This window comes from Palaemon carinicauda, chromosome 40 (assembly GCF_036898095.1).
Source record: "Palaemon carinicauda isolate YSFRI2023 chromosome 40, ASM3689809v2, whole genome shotgun sequence".
NCBI classification, from domain to species: Eukaryota; Metazoa; Arthropoda; class Malacostraca; order Decapoda; family Palaemonidae; genus Palaemon; species Palaemon carinicauda.
In genome coordinates, this window is record NC_090764.1 from 883,337 (window position 1) to 911,191 (window position 27,855).

General features: G+C 40.7%; 2 protein-coding genes across 2 annotated transcripts in view; one reads left to right on the top strand and one right to left on the bottom strand.

The window, feature by feature from the left end:
- Mccc2 (methylcrotonyl-CoA carboxylase subunit 2) overlaps window positions 1-18,470 on the bottom strand; it is a 38,935-nt gene extending 20,465 nt beyond the window's left edge. Inside the window, exons 1-7 of the mRNA XM_068364055.1 lie at window positions 18,295-18,470; window positions 9,790-9,895; window positions 7,425-7,572; window positions 5,442-5,682; window positions 3,562-3,740; window positions 2,252-2,351; window positions 1,062-1,202 (exon numbers count right to left, since the gene is read on the bottom strand). Of these exons, the coding sequence (XP_068220156.1) occupies window positions 1,062-1,202; window positions 2,252-2,351; window positions 3,562-3,740; window positions 5,442-5,682; window positions 7,425-7,572; window positions 9,790-9,895; window positions 18,295-18,423 (1,044 nt within the window). The 5' untranslated portion in view covers window positions 18,424-18,470. The remainder of the gene's footprint in view (window positions 1-1,061; window positions 1,203-2,251; window positions 2,352-3,561; window positions 3,741-5,441; window positions 5,683-7,424; window positions 7,573-9,789; window positions 9,896-18,294) is intronic.
- A 2,162-nt stretch (window positions 18,471-20,632) lies between these two features.
- Window positions 20,633-27,855, top strand: part of LOC137632075 (vinculin-like) — a 56,188-nt gene continuing 48,965 nt past the window's right edge. Inside the window, exons 1-4 of the mRNA XM_068364056.1 lie at window positions 20,633-20,790; window positions 21,993-22,220; window positions 23,774-23,983; window positions 24,149-24,328. Of these exons, the coding sequence (XP_068220157.1) occupies window positions 20,722-20,790; window positions 21,993-22,220; window positions 23,774-23,983; window positions 24,149-24,328 (687 nt within the window). The 5' untranslated portion in view covers window positions 20,633-20,721. The remainder of the gene's footprint in view (window positions 20,791-21,992; window positions 22,221-23,773; window positions 23,984-24,148; window positions 24,329-27,855) is intronic.

Genomic DNA, 27,855 nt, shown 5'->3' on the forward strand with positions numbered 1-27,855 from the left:
CAACGTCAACCACAGACAGAGGATCTATCTCCGCTGTAGTCGGCAATTGTTTGATGGCTGCACCCAGTTTGATCATGTCAAACAGGGCTTCTTTGGAGGGCGAACCCTGAAGCCCCAAGGAAGCCCAAAGCTGCAATAAATCATTGTTAGAAACAAAACCCTCCTCCGGGGGAGGAGGGGCAGCTGCTTCGCTATGGGAGGCAACTACCTCTCCCGCACCCCGGGATCGGTCAAAAGCACATCGGTCTACGCTACCACTCGCCGGCCTCTCGGAAGAGGCCGCTCGAGGGGATCTTCGGAGGAGGAAAGGGCAACGGAAGAAGAAGTTCGGGAATTTTCTCTATTCAGAGAAGCCTCTGAAGGAGAAAGATCCCTTTTGGCCTTCTTCTTACAGCGCCAGGCAAACCTCTCCCACTGGGAGGTAGACCACTCCCTACATTCAATACATACGTTACCGCTATCACACCGTTGGCCCCTGCAGTGAGGGCACAAGGTGTGGGGATCCGTGTCGACCGCCGACATAAAGGTCCCACAAGGGCGGCCAGGAAGTCCAGGGCAAGTCGGCATAACGGCAGAGGCCAACTTCAGTCACACTGCGAAAAAGAAAAAGCAAAACAGACATTAATTATGACAGTCAAAGCGAGGGAGAGCACAGACAGGTCTGTTCTCTACCCGAGCCAAAAGTAAAGTGAGCCTTTCACCGGTGTGTGTGAGATGGGGGGGGGGGGGGGTAGCTAGCTACCCCTCCCTAACCCCCGCTAACTAGCGGCGGGGTAGGAAACCCTCGTTAAAACTTTTATGGCTCGTCATTCAGCTACGCCGAAGTAATCACCCCCATGTAAATAGCATGGTTTGTATTTCAGTTACGGAACAAATATAAAATAAAGGAAAACAAATGAGTATTACACAATAAGAACCATGAGTTATACTTAGGAAGCTTGGAATGAACAAGTCAAAACCATCAGTCAGGTTTTCCTTGGGTAACTTCTATGAACTCAAATTACATCATCAAACTCAAAACTGACACCACGACATTAAACCGAAATAACAGCAATACAGACCTTGAATTCGTCAAACTCCGATCCATCGACCACGCGAGCAATTACCTCCCTCACGTCGTAAGTCTTCTTCAGATTATCCCCGACGATGCCGTATAAATCGTGAGCGTCAAAGAGAGGCTCTTTCACTTCTCTTAAAGAAACCTGGAAACAAAATTGCAAGCATTAGTAAAAAGTATCACTATAATTCATTACACAAAAAGTCTAATATTCTTAACCCTTTTACCCCCAGGCTATTTGGAACTTTCCAACCCTTAACCCCCAGAGGTTATTTTTTATTCAAGCACATTTTGCAGTACTGTATATATTTTTCAAATTGCTCTAACAGCATTAATTTTCATCATAGAGAGGTCAGGTTGGTCTCATTCTCTTGGAAAATGCCTGAAATTTCTCAAAAAAAAAAAAAAAAAAAAAAATAATAAAATTGTAAATAGCAGTTTTTTGCAAGGACGTACCGTTACGTCCATGGGGGTAAAGGGATGTGTTTTGTGAAACGTACCAGTACGTCCTTTGGGGGTAAAAGGGTTAAGGGTTTAGTAAAGACATTCAAAAGCTTAAAAGATTATTTAATATAAGCTGCCTACCTTGATAACACTCCTAGCACATTACAGAGAGAGAGAGAGAGAGAGAGAGAGAGAGAGAGAGAGAGAGAGGAGAGAGAGAGAGAAGCGCACGCACACACACACAGAGAGAGAGAGAGAGAGAGAGAGAGAGAGAGAGAGAGAGAGAGAGAGAGAGAGAGAGAGAGAGAGAGAGAGAGAGAGAGAGAGAGAGGCAAGGTGAGAAATTTCTAGTGCAAGGGTAGATGTCTACATTCAACAAGCTTCGCGCGCACGCACACAAAAACGCGGAGAGAGAGAGAGAGAGAGAGAGAGAGAGAGAGAGAGAGAGAGAGAGATTTCTCAGTCCTTTATAAGTTATTAGACATTACAGCAGCAACTGCTGAAACTAGTTAAAAGAAACTTTACAATAAATAACTGTTGAAACTAGATAAAAAAAAAATTTACAATAAATTAATCGATTGTTTTAAAAAAATCATTTTTACTCCACATTTGACCTTGATCCAACCTTAATAACCCAACTACAATAAATAGTTTCACCTATAGTGCCAACATCAAATAAACGATCATAAAAAAAAGACTATCAAGCAAAACTCACACTGCACTAAACTACATGTAATATTTGTACATCACCTCTGGCTTTTTAACACGATTGAGCGACCGTACAATTCTTCGAGCAAGGTGGAGAGCATGAGTGTCATCAAGGGCATAATGGTCCGTAACACCAGACTTTCTGAGGAGTAAATTTGGAAGGTTATTTATCAAAGGACTTTCAAAGGAGCAAGGGTGTAGCACGACACAAGACTGAATAATATAAAATAGAGCAAAGCATATATATCCTATATACTCCAAGACTAGATGCTTAAAAATCTATGCTCAGCTTTTGGAAGCATGCTCACAATAAAGGAATCAACAGTATAAAATAACTGAGTTATTTTTAACTGTGAATTAATGTTACATGGCCAGCGCTTTGGCCTTGGAAGCCATTTATTGATCACGTCGGACGGGGGGGGGGGGGGGGGGGATCTATAGTTACATTACACTTGAAGGAAATTCGACGGCTGGATGGAAGAAAGGAAATGAGAATTGAGGTATATTAAAAAGCTAACCACGGACCCAGCGAGGTACAATGATAGTACAAAAACCCTATGGGATAAATATTCAATAAAGAGGCTAGTTTAAAATAAAATTCTAACAACTTTTACAAAATATCAACACAAAACCATCCTTCCTTAACTTAAAATTCATAACTTTATAATACAGACTTTCCTTCTTTAGTCTCTAGACCAATTCATGAATTCAAATAACTTACTAGAAATGGTCACCTAGCAACTTAGATGATTATCTCTGCAATATCTGAACAATAGCAAGATATTCTTGTCATTAGAAGAGATTTTATCAAATGTTTTAATACTTAGTCATAAAAGACATTAAATCAGGCTTAAAGGATTTGACAAGCCTGACGTTTCTCTACTAGCTTTGGCCTTTGCATATGGCTTAAGAGTTCCGTGTCTCAAAGCACAGTAGCACATTTAATAGACTTGTCCTTAATTAGTGAATTTATAGCAAAGACATAACACTTTCTCTTATCCCCAAATCATAAAGTATCCTTAGGGTAACATATGCGCATTAGAAATGCATGGACAGTCTTTGACGTCTAAGTACTTTTATTTACTGGAGTGGTCAAACATGAAGTTACTGAAAATGGCACAAGTCTGACGGTAAAAAGACAAATTCATAGATAATTTGCATTTTTCCTAACAATACAAACCTTAGCTATTTATCTAGGGGTGAATTTACTTTACAGTATTCCAGTTACAGAACAAATGTATTTTCACGTTTGTCCGTGTGCAGCTTCCAAAAACACGCGTAAGGCTTAAAAGAACAGCTGTGTAAACCTACAGAAATTAACTTAGACATAATAACACAGTGAAGTTCCTTACCCACAGTGTAAATCCGCACCGCCTAAATCTTCTGCCGATATCTCTTCCCCAGTGGCAGCCTTGACAAGAGGAGGTCCACCTAGGAATATAGTTCCTTGCTTACGAACAATTACGGATTCATCAGCCATGGCAGGAACATAGGCTCCACCAGCCGTGCAAGAGCCAAGTACTACAGCTATCTGTTGAAATCATATATTCATTAATGTATTATTAGAATTTAATTGATTAGAAAAGGTCAATGCAAATCCGCATATACAAAGGTCCTTAACCTACAAACATTTGAAGAGACAAATACGAATCCAACTGAGAATAACAAAGATAAAATAAAGAAATAATGTAATAAAATATTATATAATTTAATATAGCAAGCTAAATTTATAATAACTTTTTAAGTCAAATGTGTTTAAGTTGAAGACTTCCTGTATGTTATAAAATATTTGAGAGATCTCTACTAATCTTGTAAATAACTACATTCTAACGGTAAAAAATGGAAGAGAAATCTTTGGTTAATACTCGGTAAAGCGCAGACATCTACCGCTGCAGCTTATTTCTTGACCTTTAGCTCAACCGTGACTATGACCTTGACCTTTGATCTTGATCTTCAAAAATTCAATAATTTCCAGCTTTTTCCATAATAGTTAAAACCAGCAAGTTTCATTACTCTACAGTTAACCCTTTTACCCCCAAGGCTATTTGGAAATTTCCAACCCTTAAGCCCCAGGGCTTATTTTTTTTCAAGCACATTTTGCAGTACATTTTTTTTTAAATTGCTCTATCAACCTTAATTTTTGTCATAGAGAGGTCAGGTTAGTCTCATTCTCTTGGAAAATGCCTGAAGTTTCTCAAAAAATTATCAAAAATATGCAAAAAAAAAATTTAAATAGCAGTTTTTTGCAAGAACGTACCAGTACGTCCATGGGGGTAAAGGGATGAGTTTTGTGAAATGTACCAGTACGTCCTTTGGGGGTAAAGGGTTAAAACTGTGGCCAGGAAGCTGTTCATAAACACACAAACAGGGATAAAACATAACCTCCTTCCAGGTTCGTTGGCAGAGTTAAATATTTTGAATTAGTACCCCCACTTTCCTGTTTTTTGCATATCCTCTGACTACTATTCAACTCCATTACTGTTATAAGGTTTCTATTAGTTGAAACTCGCCACTTCAATATTCAATACTGCTTTAACTGATTCCAACCTTTGGTCACATTTCAGTGGCAGTCCATTTGTAATACATTAAAATTCTTTCAATGCACTCCTTCACAACTATGGAATTTAACTCGATCACAGTACCAAAAAATAGAGGGGCACTCAGTAAAGTGCAGATCTCCATTGCAACAGGCAGCTTATTTCTTGACTCTTTTGCTCAACCTTGACCTTTAACCTTAACATGTATTAATTGGTGTGGATTTTCCTACACTCAAATATGAACCAAGTTTGAAGTGTCTGAGTCAACGATGGCCAAACTTATGGCTGATTACGTGAATTGGACATTTTGCTTGACTGTGATCTTGACCTTTACCTTCTAAAATCTAATATTTTCCAGCTTTTTACATAAGTTAATCCCATCAAGTTTCATTACTCTACAATTATAATTGTGGCCAGGAAGCTGTTCAAAAACAAACACACACACAAACAGGGGGTAAAACATAACCTCCTTCCAACTTTGTGTGCGGAGGTAAAAATGTAGGAACTTCACACGAAAAATATATGACAATAATTTCTTATATTCAAATAGTACATTAGATCCAAGCAACATTTACTTTGATAAATGACCATAACCCTTTCAGAGAAAGGGCATTTCAATAACCATATCATTACTGGCATGTCGTTATACAGAAAAATTACACCAATATAAAGCATATTTGGGAAGTACACATTACCTGGGATATCCCCCGAGACGACATATTTGCTTGATTGTAGAAAATCCTACCGAAATGGTCTCTGTCTGGGAAGACATCAGCTTGTCTTGGAAGGTTCGCCCCTCCGGAGTCCACTAAATACAGGCACGGCAAATTGTTTTCTTGGGCAATTTCTTGCGCTCGCAAGTGTTTCTTCACAGTAATGGGGTAGTAGCTGCCACCTTTCACCGTTGCGTCGTTACCAACGATCATGCATTCCACCCTGGTCGATAGAAAAAAATAATTATCAAGAAGTACAGGCATATTAACTATAGTAATTCCTTAAAAATTAAGATTTGTACATTAAACTCACTTTCTTAAAGGTTGGCAGCTGCCATATAACTACTTAATGCAATTTCTTATTAAAACTGAAGTCAGGCAAGCCACATAATACAAGGGTCCAATTGAGGAGAAAACCTGCATTTGCAATGCAAAGTAATAGCCAGGGGAAAAATGGAGATCATGTGAAGATGTCTGGTTTCAATTCCAGTATCATCCGAAGAGATGCACACCAGAACGTTAGCCTGGCAAGGCCAACCGACCCATGGTGCCCCACAACAGTAGTAGCCTCCAAGTAAACTGCTTATTCTGTATACGGTCCAGGGCTGGGATCGATCTGCAGCCATGCAAAAATATGGTAAACTAGTTACCAGGAGGCTAGTATAAAGCTAAAAGCCGAAGGACCACTGTAACACACTCTTTCCTCCTCCGTCTCAAGTTGGGATAACACAATTTACAAAATGAGAAGAAATTTGAGAAATATTGCATGGACTGTAAACAGCAGACACTCCTTTACTTTATTTTGAGGGCTGCTTTTCTGGTCCTATACCATAGGGGAACCCTAGTCTCTACAGGACCACCACAGTCCTTTTATCATGTTCTTTCAAAAGCATTCAACATTTCATACTGCAAATTGCTCGCTTAATGTAAAATCCGCACTATCAAAGCACTGTGAGAACAAGTAAGTCTTCAGTTTCCTCTTGAAAGCCTTAATATCTTCAGTCCTTTGATGTCTAGTGGGAGCTTATTATAAAGAGAAGTAGGAAGGGAAACTCCGGATGTGTACTTTAGGCTGAAGCAGTTTAAAAAAATCCATTAAAGATAGATAGCATGAGAAGCTATTTTCTTGCAACAGAAACAACTATAGCAAGAAACCACACAACAAAAGGGAATGCATAGACATATTAACAGCATCGTTTCCTTCTTTGAAATTCACAGTAATTCGTAACCAAACAATTATTTAAACTAAATCCCTCATATTAGAAAAATTAATAACTTCATGAGTACATATGTTGTAGTTTAAACAAAAATGACACTTAAAAGTACAATATGATTAATACAAAGAGGAGAACTGAACTCGGTCGAGTCCCTTGTTAGGCTGAGAGGAACGTAGAGAGTAGAGGTCCCCTTTTTTGTTTCATTTGTTGGTGTCGGCTGCCCCCCAAAATTAGGGGAGGTGCCTTGGTATATGTATGTATGTACAAATAGGAGATATGAAAAACAACAAACAGTTAACTATCGTAATTATTCAACGATTTTAATTTGATTGGACAGGGAAATATATTTCTTATTCAACTAGAGGGGCATTTGGTCAAGCACAGACCTCCACCTGCTTATCTCTCAACCTTTTGCTTGACCTTGACCATAGACCTAACATGTATTAACTGGTGTGGATTTTCATACACTCAAATATGAACCAAGTTTGAAGTCTGTCACAACGATGTCCAATCTTATGGCTGATTAAGTGAATTGGACATTTTGCTTGGCTGTGACCTTGACATTCCAAAATTTAATCACTTCCAGCTTTTTACATATCAGGTAATCCCTGCAAGTTTCACTACTCTACGGTTAAAACTGCTGCCAGGAAGCTGTTCAGAAACAAACACTTAAACAGAAGGTAAAACATAACCTCCTTCCAACTTTGTTGGCAGAGGTAACAAAAAGATGAATCTCAAAGTTACATACCCAGACACTTTACCAATACCAGTGACGATGCCTCCCGCTGGGACCTCTTCCTTCCCATACATCTGATATCCAGCCAACTGGCCTAGCTCTAGAAAGGGTGTGCCCGGATCGATCAGGTTACTGATGCGTTCGCGAACCAGAAGCTTGCCTACAAACCAAAGAAATTAATCATTAACTTATTACAATGAAATATTGCACAACAGAGGTTCTAAACATACAGTATTTAAATTGTATGAAAATGCCAAGTGAACTATCAAGAAAAAAAAATATTTTCTACAAAATTCATCTTGTCAAACATAATACAATACCCAACAAATTATAAATAAAAATCCTTAAACAAAAATTATGTATAATAAAGCACTTGTATTATAACACACAACAACAACAATCTTGTGTCTGTGACTTACTGAATTCAAAAGTAATACTTCATCCCATTAGCAAATATAAAATGACCCAATGTCCTTCAAAAATAAGTGTTAATAAACTAATCAGCCATGTCTGTATAACTGATATGTGTTCCACCATTACCAATTGCTAAAGGATATACCAAACATCAGTCTTAAAGATAAAGATAAGTTCCTAGTGATGGTCAAACATCAGCCTCAAAACCCTTTACAGTACTGTATTACCAAATTTTTAGCAAAAGCCCAAATTCTAATGACATATTTTAATAAGGAATGTCTAACAAAAAATTACTTTGGATTGTAATCGCTAAAAGTATATTTTGAAATCTTCACACTGTAAGGGTCTTGGGAAACAAAAAAATAAATCTTAAATGTAATTTGTATTTTTCCTAGCTATAGAAACCAGAGTCCTCTAAAACATATATCTTTCTTCGGTGGCACTGTAACAACCACTGAATTATTAACAAGACAGTTAGTTAATGACAAATGACAGGAGGGGCATTCCCAGCCATACTGCCTGTCACTGAATAACCCCTTTTGCCCTTAGGCGTAGGACTGAGAAGGGTCGTTTGTTATTTGTTACTTCATATATATAAACATTTTATCCTTGAAAATAGAGGACTCACTCATTAGTGGGACGAAGTCCCATAGAACAAATACAGATGACTCTTTCCTTCCCTGGACATAGTCACCGTTCCTAACAACTTTTCATAGGGATGTAGAAGCTGTTAGGGCTTTGGGCAGTACTGGCTCAAAAGGAAGCCAGTATTAAGACCCAGGAAACCCATCTCTTTGTAAATGCTGTCCGACATGAGACATCATTTTGGGTCACTGACACCGGGGACAACTACTACGCCCTTCTTCACTGGCATCAAACAGGAAAGATACGGCAACTCGGGACACAAGGGGCCAGGTATCCTTCGATACCAGCTCCCTTAACAAGGACATAACAGGGCCTTCCTGAAAGACCTGAGAAGATCAAAGCCTTCCTTAGGTTAAACTCTTCGGTGGCAGCCTACATGTCAAACAGGAGAAGAGCCTCCAACCTGGATGGGGTAATCACTTGGGGAACCCCAGATGCCACTAAAACCTGAAAAGCCCACCGGCATGATTCCAAGGGCTCCATGTTCCTAGTACATACTCCCCAGAGACCGAGCCAGGGGCGGCATGTGACTAGGAGTAGCGTTAGTAGTCACACTAAATGAGGGATCAACAGAGGTAAAAGAATTCCTTTGCGATTTCTCGGGCATTACCCAAGGCAAACGTTTGTCACTGCATAGGAGACCAAGGCCTACACTCAGCCCGCGAAGACGATTTTGCACAATCATGCACCCTACATGAAGCACTGAGTGTATGGATCTACAGCCAGCTTAGCAATAAACCGATGTGACGTTCACCCTTTCCCCGGCAAGTACAAATTTCCTTGGCTTCCATATTAAATAGCATCAGCTAACATTAACATTCTGAAAGAAAGTGGGGTTGCTAGGTGACTAATCATTTTACAGCACCCCTTTTCTTTTACTATTGTCTGGTCGTAGAAAACGGAACTAAGAGTAACTCATTTAATTGACTCAGAAGTTTGCATTTGCATACGAATAACTTTTGCTTAAACAGCAACTGTACATCCGTACACATTTCAACAGAAGAAAAAAGTGAGGGGGGGGGGGTGGCAAAGCTACTTGGCTGTCATTAACTATCTAATTAATATTTTCAATATCTCTTCCAGTTTCGCTTTAGCCATGTTCACTATTTTAAAAGACAAAAGGTTTGTATACGCGTAGGAATAAGTTCTGAGACAGAATCAATCATTTCAACCATGAAATCATTTTACATAAATACTAGTGCTTAACCCTGAAAACTAATTAGATTGAAAAAACTTCAACGTCCTACAAGTCTAAATAACTTCTATATATTACAAGTCTAAGGTACAGTACAAAAACTTGGTGGCCTCCTTCACGTACCTTTACTTTTGTGACGCTGAATGGCCTTTTCACCTCCGCCGAGAGTAATCGCGTGAATTTTATCCCGAAGCTCACCCACCAACGCTGCCATGCGGGCCTCATTTTCCTAGAATCATTAATCAATAATAGATTCGTATATTTCATTTTCAATGATCAGCTAAAATAAGTATCGACCATATATCATACGCAAAAAGAAAAGTAAATTTATAACCAGATGTTTAACCATATTTGGGAGCATAAGTGGGCTATCCACAGTGGGCCAACTTCACATATATGACAAATTTCAAAACCAATTCCTTTACAAAGTGTACCACAGTTGTTTCATACACGCTCGTACACTATAACAGTTTTGACTGTTTATCCTATCACTCACTCTTCCCTGCACTGTTAACGCTTTTACCCCCAAAGGGCATACTGGTACGTTTCACAAAACTCATCCCTTTACCCCCATGGACGTACCGGTATGTCCTTGCAAAAAAACTGCTATTTACATATGTTATTTTCATTAGTAAAATAAATTTTTGAATATACTTACCCGATGATCATGTAGCTGTCAACTCTGTTGCCCGACAGAAATCTAGGGTCGGGATACGCCAGCGATCGCTATACAGGTGGGGGTGTACACAACAGCGCCATCTGTGAGTAGGTACTCAAGTACTTCTTGTCAACAAGAACTCAATTTTCTCCTCGGTCCACTGGTTCTCTATGGGGAGGAAGGGCGGGTCCTTAAATTCATGATCATCGGGTAAGTATATTCAAAAATTTATTTTACTAATGAAAATAACATTTTTCAATACAGTATTAATCTTACCCGATGATCATGTAGCTGATTCACACCCAGGGTGGTGGGTGGAGACCAGCATACATGTTAACAAAGAAGCTAAGTATCCCGTATCTTATTTTAGCCGTTATTCAAAATAACAAACATAAAATAAATAAGTACCTGGTAAGGAAGTCGACTTGAACCATTACTCTGCCTTTTTAAGTACGTCTTCCTTACTGAGCCTAGCGATCCTCTTAGGATGCTGAGCGACTCCTAGGTGCTGAAGTATTAAGGGCTGCAACCCATACTAAAGGACCTCATCACAACCTCTAATCTAGGCGCTTCTCAAGAAAGAATTTGACCACCCGCCAAATCAACCAGGATGCGGAAGGCTTCTTAGCCTTCCGGACAACCCAGAAATATTTCAAGAGAAAGATTAAAAAGGTTCTGGAATTAGGGAATTGTAGTGGTGGAGCCCCCACCACTACTGCACTCGTTGCTACGAATGGTCCCAGAGTGTAGCAGTTCTCGTAAAGAGACTGGAAATTCTTAAGATAAAAGACGCGAACACTGATTAGCTTTTCCAAAAGGTTGCGTCGAAAATATTTTGCAGAGATCTATTTTATTAAAAGGTCACGGAAGTTGTGATAGCTCTAACTTCGTGTGTCCTTACCTTCAGCCAAGCTTGGTCTTCCTCATTCAGAAGGGAATGAGCTTCTCGTATTAACAGTCTGAAAATAATAGGATAAAGAATTCTCTGACATAGGCAAAGATGAATTCTTAACTGAACACCATAAAGCTTCAGACGGGCCTCATAAAGGTTTTTAAAATAGAACTTAAGAGCTCTACAGGACATAATACTCTTTCTAGTTCATTTCCAACCATATCGATAAGTTTGGAATAACGAACGATATTGGTCAAGGCCGAGAAGGCAGCTCGTGTTTGGCTAGAAAACCAAGATGTAGAACATGTAGCCGTTTCGGATGAAAATCCGATGTTCTTGCTGAAGGCATGAATCTCACTGACTCTTTTAGCTGGTAAAGCATATCAGGAAAAGAGTCTTAAAGGTGAGATCTTTCAGGGAGGCTGATTGAAGGGGTTCGAACCTGTCTAACATGAGGAATCTTAGAACCACGTCTAAATTCCAACCAGGTGTAACCAAACGACGCTCCTTCGTGGTCTCAAAAGACTTAAGGAGGTCCTGTAGATCTTTATTGTTAAAAAGATCTAAGCCTCTGTGACGGAAGACTGATGCCAACATGCTTCTGTAACCCTTGAAAGTGGGAGCTGAAAGAGATCGCTCTTTTCTCAGATATAAGAGGAAGTCAGCTATTTGAGTTACAGAGGTACTGGTCGAGGATACGGATACTGACTTGCACCAGTTTAGGAAGATTCCCCACTTCGATTGGTAGACTCTAAGGGTGGATGTTCTCCTTGCTCTAACAATCGCTCTGGTTGCCTCCTTCGAAAAACCTCTAGTTCTCGAGAGTCTTTCGAAACTCTGAAGGCAGTGAGACGAAGAGCGTGGAGGCCTTGGAGTACCTTCTTACGCGTGGCAGACGTAGCAGGTCCACCCTTAGGGGAAGAGTTCTGGGAACGTCTACTAGCCATCGAAGTACCTCGGTAAGTTATTCTCTCGCGGGCCAGAGGGAAGCAACTAGTGTCAACTTTGTCCCAACGTGAGAGGCGAACTTCTGCAGTACCTTGTTGACAAACTAGAACGGAGGGAATGCATATAGATCTAGATGAGACTAATCTAGTAGAAAGGCATCTAAAAGAACCACTGCTGGGTCTGTTGAGAGCCTCTTGGACATCGAGGTTGCGAAGAGATCTATGGTTGGATGGCCCCAGGTGACCCAAAGTCTCTTGCATACATCTCTGTGGAGGGTCCAAAATGTTGGAATTATTGTCCCTTCCTACTGAGACAAACTGCTAAGACATTCAAGTTGCCTTGGAAGAAATTTGTTCCTAGTGAAAAGTCTAGACCTGTTGAACAGGAGAGGAGGTCACTAGCAAACTCGCACCATGTCAGAGAGTAGGTCCCTCCTTGCTAGGAGATGAACATCAAAGCAGGGAGTTGTCCGTGTTGACCTCCATTACTTTGTCTTGAAGGAGAGACCTGAAGCTTTCCAGGTCAGACTTACTGCCAGAAGCTTCTTGCAGTTAAAATGCATTGTCCTTTGACGCGAGTTCCATAATCCCGAGCATTCCCTACCGCCTAAGGTCGCACCCCAGCCTACGTCCGATGCGTCTGAGAAGAGAACGTGGTTGGGAGTCTGAACAGTCAGGGGAAGACCCTATAAAAGGTTGATAAAGTCCTTTCCTCAGGTTAGACCAGACTTATCTTCCGGAAACCGGGATCGAGACCGCTTCTAGCGTCTTGTCCTTTTCCAGTGAAGAGCTAGATGAAACCGAAGAGGACGGAGGTGTAGTCTTCCAAGTGACACCAAATGCACCACGGATGACAGTGTCCTAACCAGACTCATCCACAGCCTGACAGGGCCGTATTCCTTCTTCAGCATCTTCTGGATGGATAGCAGGACTGGGGATTGATCTTCTTGTTCAGCCATGTCCTCATCAGAGGGTTCCTCATCCGAAACTGATGAGGAAACGGCAACGGAGTGGGCAACGTCTGACTCGCTGAATCCGGTCGCACTGGTGGATGCGTGACGGAGCTGGACACAAGATCATGGTACTGCTGCACAGTCTGTGAACTGTCAACCATGGGGAAGCGAGGAAGTACAGCGACAACCCGAAACTGTCTAGACTGTCTGGGTACTACAGACAACCCCTTAACGGGTTGCTGAGGTTGCCGCACTGCGTCACAACAAGTCACCTCTGCTGGTTGTTGAACGTCTTCCCAGTGACACACTGAACGTCCACAACCACCTCCGAGAGTAGCATAACATCAACGTGCGACTGGCAACCCACACTGGGTCGCACCGGTGGAGGAACCATCTCAACTGGCGGACGTGAGTAGGAAACCTCAGCGTCAACAGGGCGTACAACCAACCGGTAGGAAGGTCGTTGGCAAGAAGGGTCTTCTCCGTAAAAAATCCTCTATCAAGGACTAAGCTTGGACTGCATGTCTTGCAACAAAGCCCAAGGTCTCTGGGAGCAGGTGTGGCAACAGACGGGGTTAGCGACTGAAGCAGAACCATTTACCCTCCCTGGAAGCATGTTATGCTTAAATAAAAGTCCATAGGAGGCTAAGCAGCTTAAGGCTCCTCTCCAAATGACAGAGTCCTCAAGGGAATATCAGAAGGAGGGAGAACAGCACTTTCTCATCTACAGGAACCATATCCGAGAAAAGCTAGGTTCTCTCAGTGAGGGTTTCACTGGTGCAAAAGCAGCAGACCAGAAGGCAACGTTATGAAACTGCTTGACAGTCTGTGAACTGTCAAAAACTGAACTGTCAACCACAACAGGAGCGTGAGGACATACAGCACTGGTGTATAAGTAGCAGACCAGAAGGCAACGTCATGTAACTGTATGACAGTCTGTGAGTTGGCAACAACCAAAGTTGTGTGGGGAAGCCTCAACTCCTGACTGACTAGTTTGCTGCTGGCGAGTGGCGGTAACCACAGTGTGTTGCGGAGGCTGACACATCGTGTCAAAACACGGCAGCTTGTGGTAGCTCACGCACGGCAACGGAGTGCTCTGTGTGTGGGAGTCATCATACATCTGGCAGGGTTGACTGTGCATGGATGGAAGAGCTCTCACAACAAGAGTGTGAGAGCAGGAAGCCATGCCGGGCGCACAACCGTGGGAGGTGTAGGCCCACGGGTGCATCGTCAACCTTCTCCGCAGTCGGAGTGTGGGAGCTGGCAACAACAAAAGCAGAGTGCTGGTGCGTGGGAGGGGCTGCGGTGGGTTGAGGAGCATGCGGTATGGTATGCGGAGCATGCTGTAAGGTATGCGGCTCATGCTGCATGGTATGCGGAGCATGCTGTAAGGTATGCAGAGCATGCTGCATGGGCTGCGGAGAATGCCGCATAGTGCTGGAACCCGGCAGCTCTACAGAACCTTCCCACTGCTGATGCGGTAGCTCACGCATGTTAGCAGATGGTGCAGCAAGAACATGCGTCTGGCAGGGTGGACTGCGCATCGGTGGTGGAGCTCTCACAGGTGGAGGGTGGGAGCAGGCAGCCGCAGTATCTGCTGAGCGCACAACCTCGGCGGGTTGTAGGTTAACAGGTGCATTGTCAACCTTCCAGCACGATACTCCTGCATGAAGGAGCAATCTGAGACTGTATAGTCTGCAGCATGGACCACTAGGGTCTATGAAAGACAACAACAAACGGAGCTACTGTCCGTTGTGACTGAGGGTCTAAAACAGCTGGTGCGGCAACAGACGGAGTTACTGCCTGTTGCGGTACCACCTTGCCTCTCTTGGGAGGTGTGCAGTTGTCGTACTGCAGCGAGTCCGAACTGACCCAGTGGCTACACCTAGGCCGTTGGACTTGCGCGGAAGGGACCGACTTGCACTTAAAAGCTGCAAGATTTGGTCCATGGTTTCTGCGAGAAACCTCTTCCGCAGACGAGGAATAAATGGGCTCTCTCGTCTTTGTGTGGGTGGGGTGATCACGTCGGCAACGTGTGTAGATACACCCGAAACCACGGAGGGAAACGTCTGTTCGTCGATCAAGGCCTGTGGAACCCATAAGTCCTTCGACATTACTTCTCCCCTGGGCTTGGGAGCTTGTAAGAGGTATCGGACTAGGTGAACAACTGGCACGAACAGACGAACCCTCGAACGCAACACTCTAACACTTTGCGCATATCACTTTATCACTTTTGATTTTCTGTATGCACTTATTTCACTGAACTCGAAACTTTAAGTGGTTTGTACCTGAAACACGCAATCCTATCCTTCATTAAAAGGTAGTAATTGCGAAAACAGTATTACAATGTAACAGAAAAACATAATGAAAGATAAAGAATTCAGTGGCTGGAAAAGAGACTACAGTAAACACTAGATCAAATAAACTACGTTTAAAATCTCTCACCGCATAAAGCCTGGGAACAAGAATAAAACTCTAGAAACGTTTTACCTTCTTCCCCTATAGCGACTAGGGAGAAGAGCAAAAAACGAGAACAACGTTACCCGCTTGAACGAAACGTTTATCCTCCTCTCTCTCCCTCCGTCTCTATCTCTCTCTCTCTCTCTCTCTTGACTTAGAACCTGAGAGATGAGCCCAATTATATATATCGTTAAAACATATTATTTGTTAAAGGAAAAAAACTGAAAGGTTTCCCAAATAAAAAGTTCCTTTATTAGAATTAAAACCATTTAAGCTAAGAAAGAATGAACGAAACGCTAGAATCGGTTTACTCTTACTGCAACGTGAAACCGTGAAATACTCTCTCTCTATCGTAACGATAGAGCGCAAGTTGAACGTTCTGAACGTCAACAACTGCGGAGACTAAACAAAACGTTAGTTCAACTTTGAAAACAGTACGAGACTATCAAAGAAATTCTTTCAAAAACATTAAAATTAAAATCGCATAAATTCTTAACAGGAAAAACGATATGACGGGCTCAATGTTAATTAACTTCGGTTCCAAGTAAGGACCGCCTACTATTAGGAAAGGTCGCATATAAACAAACATAAAAATTAATTTTTATAAGTTTATAATAAATGGAAAGTTAATCGAAGAGGCCTATAAATGGCGGAGAGATATAAAATAAATCTATAACTTTGTTAAGCAAAATTACCAAAAACCTAAACACACTTCCGTCTAAGGGAAGGGTGAGTCATAAAAAGTGAAAGAGAGTCTATACTCTCTTCGACACCAACACTTCCGTCTAAGGGAAGGGTCGGCCATTTAAAAGTGAAAGAGAGTCCATACTCTCTTCGTCACCATAATAAAATCTATCCAAAACGAGTTCAAGTTTTGAAATGAAGATAAAACCCCTGCATAGCGAAAGCTCAAAACTGGAATAGTGTACTTCACCAAAAAGTTGTGAAAACAAATCCAGTTAGGGACGGCGTATTAGTAGGTCTTGCCGGAGGCACGACAGAGGAAAAATTGAGTTCTTGTTGACAAGAAGTACTTGAGTACCTACTCACAGATGGCGCTGTTGTGTACACCCCCACCTGTATAGCGATCGCTGGCGTATCCCGACCGTAGATTTCTGTCGGGCAACAGAGTTGACAGCTACATGATCATCGGGTAAGATTAATATTGAAAATTTTTTTTTTTTGCATATTTTTGATAATTTTTTGAGAAACTTCAGGCATTTTCCAAGAGAATGAGACCAACCTGACCTCTCTATAACGAAAATTAAGGCTGTTAGAGTAATTTGAAAAAAAAATATACTGCAAAATGTGCTTGAAAAAAAAAATAACCCCTGGGGGTTAAAGGTTGGAAAGTTCCAAATAGCCTGGGGGTAAAAGGGTTAATAGGCTAACCTGTGTTATCGTGCTAGTTCATGCCTTATATTTGAATTTTTGTGACGTTCTTGCTCGAAAGTCACTGTATATAAACTCGATGATTGTTTAATAAAGTTTAGTTCCATTCATCTTGCCTCTCAGTTACAGTATCACCCGACTGCAACTCAAAAGCAGTAGTATTCTGTAGCCCAATGCAACAAAAGCTCCCTGCGACCCCCCTTACACTTTCGTATTTTTAGTCAGCCTTCATCATACATACAGGTGGGCGATATCATACATACACCCCAAGTATGCCCACATAATTGTATTAAATAACATAGCCAACATACAGCATAATAGACTTCACAGGTCATTAAATTTCATAGCCTACATAAACTAGATTTCTCCAATGCCATAACATAGCGCGATAGAAGATGACAGGGTAAGGACGGGATAATGTCCTAGGTCAGGTAAGTGTGAAAGCAAGTGGGAGCCTTTGTATATCAGCGGACAGTTCCTCCCTTGTGGATTATAAATAAACATCAGCTAACCTAAATTTCCCCCCCCTAACCTAACCTACAAGCTGTGTCCTTACCTAATTACCTAATGGGGGGAGGGGCTAACATCCCCCCCTATGACCCCCAATTACACTGCCGTATTCTAAGTTAGCCGTAATCATACAAATAGCTGGCCGCTATCATACATACACCCCTATCGTTTTATAGATAGGTGCAAAGCTTATTAGCTTATTCTTATTATTGTAATTAAGCTTATTTTACCTATGCCATAGATAAAATAATGAAATTGTCAATCTTTACTTTTATCCCATTCAACCTTGAAGCGAGGTATGATAACACCTTGTTATCATCAGTTTCGGCAACGTAATGTGGTCAATTTTGACTTATGTTGTTGTTTATATGAGCAGGTGCATGGATAAACATTTACCATCTGACCACTTGCCAATTCATTGATAAACCGGTAATAACCGGTATCCAATTAAGTTGCAAACAATTAAATAATTAAATTTCTTACAGCATAGTAGTAGAAATGTGTTAAAATCGAAAACATCAATAAACATCACCTTAAAATGTTAAAAAAAAAACATTTTTAAATCACGAGCCTAAACGACGATAGACGGCACTGGCGGTAGGCGTCTGCATTAATAAATTGTCCCTACATCAAATTGGCTGCCATTAAGCCTATACTAGTATGTTTTCAAGCTTATCTTAATAAATATATTCAAAATACAATGAAACAATAAATAAATATCCGGTAAAAGTGAATCTCAAACGTCTACAAGAGGCCTATCTTTTCAGACGGCAAACCACGAAAACGTCTTCACGGGAATAAAAAATTTTATAATACCTGGAATTCTGGAGAATTCTTATCCGGATTAGTGCCAATTACATTCACAGTGTCATTGTGGTATTCCCTTCGTCCTCTTAAATAACGACAAGCACAAGCAGTGAGCCGGTAATATTTACTAGACAACATTTTTCACTTTGATCCTGAAGAGCTTCAGGTATCAACATCGGCAGAGATCGGGCCACTGGAGGTGGTAGCGTTTATTATTGCTATTTATGAACTGTTCGAGTGTTCTTGAACAATTATTTGGATTTATATTGAAATCTATAGTTCTAATTTAATAAATAATAACATATAAATGTGTCTATAACTGTATGATGCTAAATTTTATTATTATAAGATTAATTTTTATTAAATATATCTAATAAATCAAAGTGCAATGCTACGAACGCAACCCCTTCTCCTTAAAGTTTTCAGACAAGTTACATAATGTTCTTTTTTTTCTTTTTACAAATCAAAATTAATTGTTTCATTGTGCAAACAATTGTTTGTAGAAGGAATATTAGAATTGCCATTAATAGGATATTTAAGAGAGCTTAAAATTCATAAAAGAAATTAAACTCTTATGAATTGCTAACAGTGTTTTAATCACCGGTTAGATTAATTATTTGTTATTGGTATCCATAGGTAATAACAAGGGGTGTAGTTAATATCATCATTATCACTTGTTAAGCTACGCCCATGTTGGAAAAGCAGGATGCTATAAGCTCAGTGATTGAAGGAAATAAGGAAACATAAAACTGTGTGCCCGAGTGGCCCTCAAGCAAGAGAACTACTCAAAGATAGTGGAAGACCATATACTGAGGATATGGCACTATCCACGACTAGAGAATAGTGGTTTAATTGTGGGGTGTCTTCTCCTAGAGGAGCTGCTTATCCTAGCTAAAGTCTCGTCTACCCTTAAGAAGAAGAATGTATACACTAAACAATTACAGTGCAGTAGTTAACCCCTTGCATATTTGGGTTATCTTAGTGTTGTAAATATAAGGAAAGTAGAGAATTGGTAGAGAATAGGTCTGACTACTCAATATATGTTCAGCCAAATGAAAAATGAGCTGTAACAAGAGAGGGATCCAATGTAATACTGCACTGTACTATCTGGCTAGTCAAAGGACCCAATAACTCTCTAGTGGGAGTATCTCAATGGGTAGCTAGTGCTTTGGCAAACCCAATAATTAACATTTATGATATGAAAAGGTTAATTTATGGCGCATATCAATATGAATACATCTAGTACCACGTTCTATGTTTTGGCTAGTTCTAAGTTCCTGATTCTTTAGACTTCACACAGATAATATACTATAATTAGTTATTCTAGATGTACATTAATCTAGTATTTAACACACACACACACACACACACACAAACTTCCAAAACACACGCACATAATGCACAAATGAATTATATAGTAAAAACTGCAGGATATCATCTTAGAAACATTGATTTTATAGAAATCAGAATGTGCATTGTGTAAAGAAACTTGTGATAAACTATTATGATCAGGACTGACTAATGTAACTCTATCTACCACTCTACCAAAAGGGCCACTTAAGACATTAATTGACACTGGCAGCCAATTAAAACAAGAATTTAGTTTAAAATATGTACAATAACCTATTGACAGCCCTTAAAATGTGAAAATATCCACTGTCAGAAGGTATTTTCGTATATAGGCAATGCAAAAAGTAGTAGAAGATAGTTCTGCATGGTTGGCCCATTGGATTACTATGTTATATAAAGATTGTCATTATAATCTGATCCTATGAGTTATTCCTCCTCTTTTGTTTTTTTGCTATAATATTTTACTTGCAAAAAAAATATGTATGGTAAAACAGTAAAAAGTTTTTACTTAATAATGTTGATCTACATTTTGTATATATCATTATGACAAAAAAAGAAAGAAAAGAAATATCTTTATGGTCATTGAATGAGAACAGGGACATGGTACAGCGTTTGCCTCCTTTTTTATTTGGTTAATAGCTTTTTGAGTTGTAATAATTAATCTATTAAGATTTTAAAGGATTATAATATCAGACCCTTATATCATATTCATATAAATCATCATTTAGTGCAAATATACACCCAGGAAGATAAAATGTAACACTGACACCATAGTGGCCAAGTCTCTCCCAGAATTTCCTTTTTTTATTTGGTTAATTGCATTGTTAGTTATAATAATCAATCTATTACGATTTTAAATGATTATCATGTCAGTTTTTCATAGCATATTCATATAAATCAACATTTATCGCAAATATACACCCAGGAAGATAAATATAACAGACGACATAATGGCCCAGTTTCTCACAGAATTTCTGAAAGAAGAAGAAGCATTGTTTTTGTCGCTGGAACAGTTTGACTTTTGGCAGAAATTTCAAAAAATCGTTGCCATTTTTATCGATATTTAGACTAATTCTGACATGAAATATGGAGAATATCGAAGTGTGCACCAAAGCTAAATCAGTGTTGAATGTTCTCGGCCCAATTGCCAATCAGGTATGGATTATTAATCCTTCTCTACGAGTTTGAATTCATGGCGGCTCAAGACTGACTCAAGACGGAATTGAATTTGATTACGGGTAGATTTACGAAAAGCATTTTGGGGAGCATTAGGTTTATTTAGTCAAGATATGATCCATATATGATATAATTAGGGTTTCATTGTAAGATAATTGAACATTTATCCTTACCTAATACTATCTAACATAACTAAGTAATGTATAGTAAATAGGGTAATATTTCGATAGAGTCCCACCCATCCAATACCGCTTGCCGGTGTGATGGTCTCAGAATTCTCCTTGATAATCTGCGCATGCGCGAACATTACCGTTTGCCAGTGCATACGAGGTTGATGTTTTATTTTCCTCTAATGTTAGCGTGCGCAGCTCAACATTACCGCTTGCAGTACATACGAGCTTGATGTTTTATTTTCATGCGAGCGAAGCGAGCTAATGGTGGAAAAGAACCATTATATAATGTCAAGGAGAATGCTGAGACCGGGGGATCGTTCAGACCGTCACACCGGTACATAGAAGATTGATGATTTTCTTTTGCGAGCGAAGCGAGCTCATGGTGGAGCAAAAACTGTTAGATTTCGGTAATATTTCGATAGTCCTGAATGGGTTTTTGCTTTGCTGTGCGCTCGCTTTGCTCCCGAATAAAGAAAAACATCAAGCTCCTATGTACAGGCAAGCGTGTTTAGAGGTCTATGGTAATATATTTGTTCCAATTTAGCCAAGAATTTCTGTAAAATTGTATTGACGTAGTGTGCTTTCTTCCCGTTTCCACTTTGTCAATTCATTGTGTAGCTTTGGCTCATTGAGGCTCAGAAGTAATTTTTATTGACATAGCAAAGGGCTTCCCTTTAGCAGCAAGGTACTTAATAAAATCTTCTTTCAAAAGCAACTATCATATTAAATTGGCTGTGCAGTTGAAAGCATAGAAAATTGAAATTACCGTAGTAATTTTGTAATTTATAAAACGTACCCTCTATTTCATGTTTTTCATGTTGATGCCCACGCCATAAACATGACTAATTCAGAAGTTTGGCATTAACCACCGACAATGCTTAAGACAGAACTATGATGGGACAAGAATATATAAGGTTAAGATGGAAGTGAAAAATGTGAAAGAAATATAAAAGCTTTTTTTATAGGAGGTAGTAAGTGCTTAGATTACAGACATTTTATTTCTTGCAGGTTGTAGAACTTAGAGGAAAGCATGGCACTGTCTGTGATGCTACGGCTGTCATGAAGTTATTGAAACAATGCCAGTCCGTGAAGAATGCCTGCGAATTACTGGTGTCTCGTCTATCGTCCTACGCTAATAGTCAGAGAGATCAATTGCTGAGTTCAGAAATTCAGAATGTCAGGAACCGACTGGATAAAGTAATTGAATCTCTCACCGATTTCACAAGAGATCTTCATGTAAGTTATTTGATGCAATATTGTTTTGGTTGTTTGTAATTTATCTTTATTGTATTTTGATCTTGTTATTGTTTGAAAGATTTTATTCAACAGACCTATATTTTATGATAGCCTAATCTTCAGTAGATGTTATCTCTGGTCATATCCTCTAACTTTGTATATTGGTATCCGAGTGCCTCTAATAGTGGAAACTGATCTTTGTTTCTTTTGCGCAAGTAATATTTCCAGTCTTATTTTGAAGAAATGATTTGCACGATATTCGTGGAATCGATTGTCATTGTCAGATTATTTTGATCTCCAGTCCACATGGATTCTTCTTGCTTAAAGTTTTTGGGGTTACAAAGGCCCTTGAGCTGGTAGCATGCTTTTCCAGATAGGGTTACAGTTTATATTTAAATAATAATTATGATAATGATGATAGTAATAATAATAATAAATAACCTTATTGCCTTCACCATGCAAAGGGTATTTATTCACCCCTGTTCATTAATTTATTTACTGTATTTCTAAAATAATTGGTACTGAGGCAGCCATCATTTTTGATAATCATTATGGTGATAATAATGTGTACTAAGATCAAATAGGGAGGAGGAGGATCAAATTGTGGTGGAAGGACAAGGTTTAGAAAAGGAGGAACATTTTAGTTACCTTACGCATAGACTGGAATATGAAGCTGTTCTTCAGAGTGCACCAAAAAAAAAAAAAAATAGTAATATATAGTAGTAACATGTTGGGTGAAGTGGAAAGAAATAACTAGATAACTGTTAAACAGAAAATATACCCACTGCTTGTATTAGACCTCTTGTATATGCCAAAGAAAGAATGGGGACTAACTTAAAATTATTGGAGATTGGAAAGTACACTTAAAGCTCTCAGAGATTGAAGTAGTTTGGACTTTGGGAGAGAAGTGGAGAGGAGCAGTTAGTTGGAAATAAGACTGATAGGTAAGCCCTAGTAGGTATAGAAATGAGAGGATGAAAACCAGTAACTAGGTCTAGAAAGTTGTGGAAAAGAGGTATAGATGAAGGTTAGGATTTGAAAGCAGTAAAGATTTTATGATTAGCCCTGTAAAAATAAAACTTGACATTATAACATTAACCCTTTTACCCCAAAAGGACGTACTGGTACGTTTCACAAAACTCATCCCTTTACCCCCATGGACGTACCAGTACGTCCTTGCAAAAAACTGCTATTTACATTTTTTTTTTGCATATTTTTGATAACTTTATGAGAAACTTCAGGCATTTTCCAAGAGAATGAGACCAACATGACCTCTCTATGACAAAAATTAAGGCTGTTAGAGCAATTTGAAAAAAATATACTGCAAAATGTGCTTGAAAAAAAAATAACCCCTGGGGGTTAAGGGTTGGAAAGTTCCAAATAGCCTGGGGGTAAAAGGGTTAATTTTGATAATGAATATGATAATATTTACAAGAATTGTACAGTACCTGTACTTGGTTTTTAATTAGAATCACATCATAGTAGTCTCTGCTAACCATATATGATCTTACATTGTATGGAACAATTTGTAATTGTATTTTCTACTCTTACAGCGTGGTGATGCCGGCGTCAGGGAAAACGACGAAGTTTGGTCTGACATTATTGAAAACTCGGAGAATCTCCTGACTGTATTAACAGAGGCCCTTTTAGCTTGGGACCGAGCTCAAGTACGGAAGATTGCCAAGTCCATTGCAGTCGTGCAAGAACAGCTATCTCGTCTCCAGCAAGTACATTTTGTACAGCATTTACCGGAAGACTTCCAGGTAGTTTAGGATTCAGGTTCATATTGTAAGGTACTGTACTAGGGTGTTGATCATACAAATATGAACTCTCTAGTAATGTATGGGTATTGGTGCTGGCACGTAGACATTATCAAATAATATATACTGTAATGTAATTATCTGATTACTCTATTCTTGTGTTTGCAGGAAGTGGTTTCAGCATGCGGCAACCTCCTTAGTCTCATACAACATCGTTGTGAAGATCTGTATCGCAGAGCACAGAGCGAGACACTTCAATTATTAGCTCTTCAGCTGTGCCACACACTTCCGCTTCTTGCATCCACTTGCACTGCAACTGTCAGCCATCCACTCAGTAAACAAGTCAAGGTTAGTTGAGTGTGATGTTTATCAGCGGTGGGATTATTAATGCTTGTACCTACACATATGCAAACCTTTCGGCTTGAATTTTTTAATGAAGAGTCTTTGACAGAAGAGTTGGCTGGGCTAGTTGTTATAAATTTTTCCTCTTTTATTATTTATGCATAATAAAAGAGGCAACCTCAATTTGGTGCCGGTCCAGAGCCCGGGTAAATGGGGAGGGTTGGCGGCAGGAAAGGCATCCGGTCATGAAAAATTAGCCAAAACGAATATGGACAGTGAATATTATCAGAATAAGATAACTGCTAGATGGAGAAAGCTGACAAGAAACATCGACCCCACATAGAAGTGTGAAGAGATGCAGACAAAGACGAAGAAGAAGAAGAAAATTTCACAAATATTTATAATTATATATCAATGAGAAGGATATTTGATTAGCACTACGATTAGATAGTTGTAAGGTCCTATATCTAATAGTTTTGGTGTCAAGATTAGCTAAGTAAATGTCCCAGAAAATGGCCGTGAGCTTGATTACCAAATCTTTTTGTGAGGGATCAGTACACAAAGGGTTAATTGCGACTAAAATTTTTGTTTTCAAAATATAAGAATTTCATTTTTATACAAGTTTAGATCCCTTCTTAACAAAGCACATTGATAAAAGTTGTCTAAAAGTTTGACACAGGTTTTAAATATAAGAAGATTGTTTTTATACTCTCAACAATTAAGGGATTTTGATGAAGGAAAAATATATTTTTCAATATTAAACTTACCCGATAATCATGTAGCTGTCAACTCCGTTGCCCGACAGAATTCTATGGAGGGATACGCCAGCTATCACAATACTAGAAGGGGGTGTACTTACCAGCGCCACCTGTGGCCAGGTACTCAATCATTTGTTGTTGACACCTCCTCAATTATTCCTCTGTCGTGCTTCCGGCTAGACGTTCTGGGATACGCTTATGGTCTTCGAGTTTATTCACGGATATTTGGTGAAGTATTCTCTCAGATTAACGGCTGTCGCTTTACTGGAATCCTTCTTATATTAGCTAGATAGCTTTTATATAATACTGATATAACGGTTAAGGATCACCCTTTGACTAACTCTTTGAAACAAGATGTCTGACGTTTCGCAAGCCCCCTCCCATAGACGATGTAGGTCTTGCAATAGGCGTATTCCGAAGGCCTCGGTAGATCCTCACACCGCTTGTTCTGACTGTAGGGACAGGCCCTGTCTATTAGAAAATCGATGTGAGGAATGCGCCGGACTTTCGGAATTGGAATTTGTCCGTCTTTTAAAATATTCATCTAAGTTAGAGAGAGGTAGAGTTAGGAGAAGTTCTTCTCACTCTTCTATGTTTTCCTCACCTCATGATCCCCTACCTTTTCCTACCCCTGTAGTGGCTACCCCCGAACCTACTGTGTGCCCTCCGCCTGATATGTCAGTTGTTTTGCGTGCTATTCAGGCTTTAGGCGATAAAGTAGAATCAGTGGTAAGTGACCATAAGTCTCTGATGGCCGAAGTTAAAGAACTGAAGGTCAAGAGTGCAGTGGGTGGAATTAGTGCCAGTGCTGTGACGAGTGCTAGTGTCGGTGCAGTGCTAAGTGCTAGTGGTGCCAGTGTGGTGCGTGAGGATTTTTCTGTGCGAGCCAGTCGTCCTCCCAGTCCGGGACCTCTTGCAAGCTCCCATGCCCAGGGGAGAAGCAATGTCGAAGGGCTTAAGGGTTCGACAGGCCTTGTTAGGCGCACAGAACTATCCTCGGTGGTTGCGGGCGTGTCTTCCTTAGACCGTCACTCCCACCTGCAGACGATTGAGCCCGTCTTATTCTCGTCCGCTGATCAACTAGCAGGGAAGAAACGTTGGTCTCAGGTCTCGAGACCGCTTAAACGTAGAGTCCAGTCCGCGAGTGCTCAGCCAGGTTGCAGTCATTGGCTCAGCTCTGACTCGCCTCAGTCATCTGTCGACTGTACTCCGCCCAAGAGGAGTAAGGTTCTGCCAAAACAGAGCCCGACTGTTAAGACTTTACCTCAGTCTGTTATCGTTTCTGCCGATCCCAAGTGGACCCTGCTTCAGTCCATGCAAGCTCAGCTTTCGGACTTGATGCGTGAGTGTCGGGCTGAGAGTGTTGCACCTCCTCCTCCGCCTACACTCCCTCCGCCTGTTCTCGCTCCGCCTGTGCTCGCCCCGCCTGCACTTGCTCCGCCTGGTCGCAACACCATCTGCCAGGCGTACGATGTTGAGCCACTTTCGGAGTTGGCTGTTCCCAGTGGTGTTCAGCCTCAGCCTTCTTTAAGGCAATCCTTGCTTTGGGATCAGGAGAGTTATTCCACTCTTCCTCCGCCTCCCCTTGCTGCTCCACCAGTGGTGCAACTCTCGGTTGGGGTACAACAACCTCTCCCCTCCGTGAGTCTGTCTGCTCAGCCATCGCTGCAGCGAGCTCAACCCTCCTCAAGGCAAGCTCCTCTACACCCTGGACTTGCGCCTCAGGAGCCTCAGCTTGCGAGAACTTTACCTTGTTCTGCGCAGCCTCAACCTCATCATGCTCCGCTCATCTCACAGGAACAGGAACGGACTACTCCGCCTCCGTCCTCCGCTCAGCTTGTGCAATCCTTGGGTTCAACCTCTCTTGCTAGGAGTCAACCTCCTTCACCCATGCGCCTGCCTTCTGCTTCGTCTGTTGTTCAGCCTTTGCAGTCTGAGCCTCAGGTTTTCCCTCAACAGTTACTGGAAGAGGAAACCACTGTTTTTGTTCCTTCCCGTTCTGACTCTGCGGTTCAGCATTCTGGTCCGATCGCTTCGCTACCCTCTGCTGATGAGGTGTCGGATGATGAGGAGGCACACCTTGATCCCTCATCAGACGTGGACGAATCTAAGCTTTCTCCACTGTCGATTGATTTTCGTAAGGTCTTGGCTCTACTCAGGGAGATTTACCCAGACCACTTCGTCTCTGCTATTCCCCGCTCTCCACCATCTGAGTTTTCGCTGGGCGTACAACAAGCTAAGTCCAACTATACTAAGCTTGTCCTAGCTAGATCCTCCAAGAGGGCTTTAAGGATCTTAGGGGAGTGGCTGCAGTCTAAACAACACCTTGGCAAGACTTCCTTCATGTTCCCTCCAACGAAGCTCGCTTCGAAAGGTAGCGTTTGGTATGCCACAGGGGAAGCACCAGGCTTAGGAGTACCTGCCTCTGCCCAGGCTGACTTCTCAAGTCTGGTGGACTCGCCTCGGAGAACTGCTATGAGACGCTCGAAGGTTTGTTGGACCTTCTCAGACCTGGATCATTTACTGAAAGGGTTGTTCAGAGCATTTGAAATGTTCAACTTTCTCGACTGGTGCCTGGGGGCCCTCAGCAAGAAAACCTCTCCTGCGGACAAAGATTCTGCCATGCTAATAATGTCCTGCATGGATAAGGCCATCAGAGATGGATCGGGTGAGCTAGCGTCGTTATTTGTATCAGGGGTGTTGAAGAAAAGGGAACAACTGTGTACCTTCCTTTCCGCCAGCATTACACCTTGCCAACGGTCACAACTCCTTTTT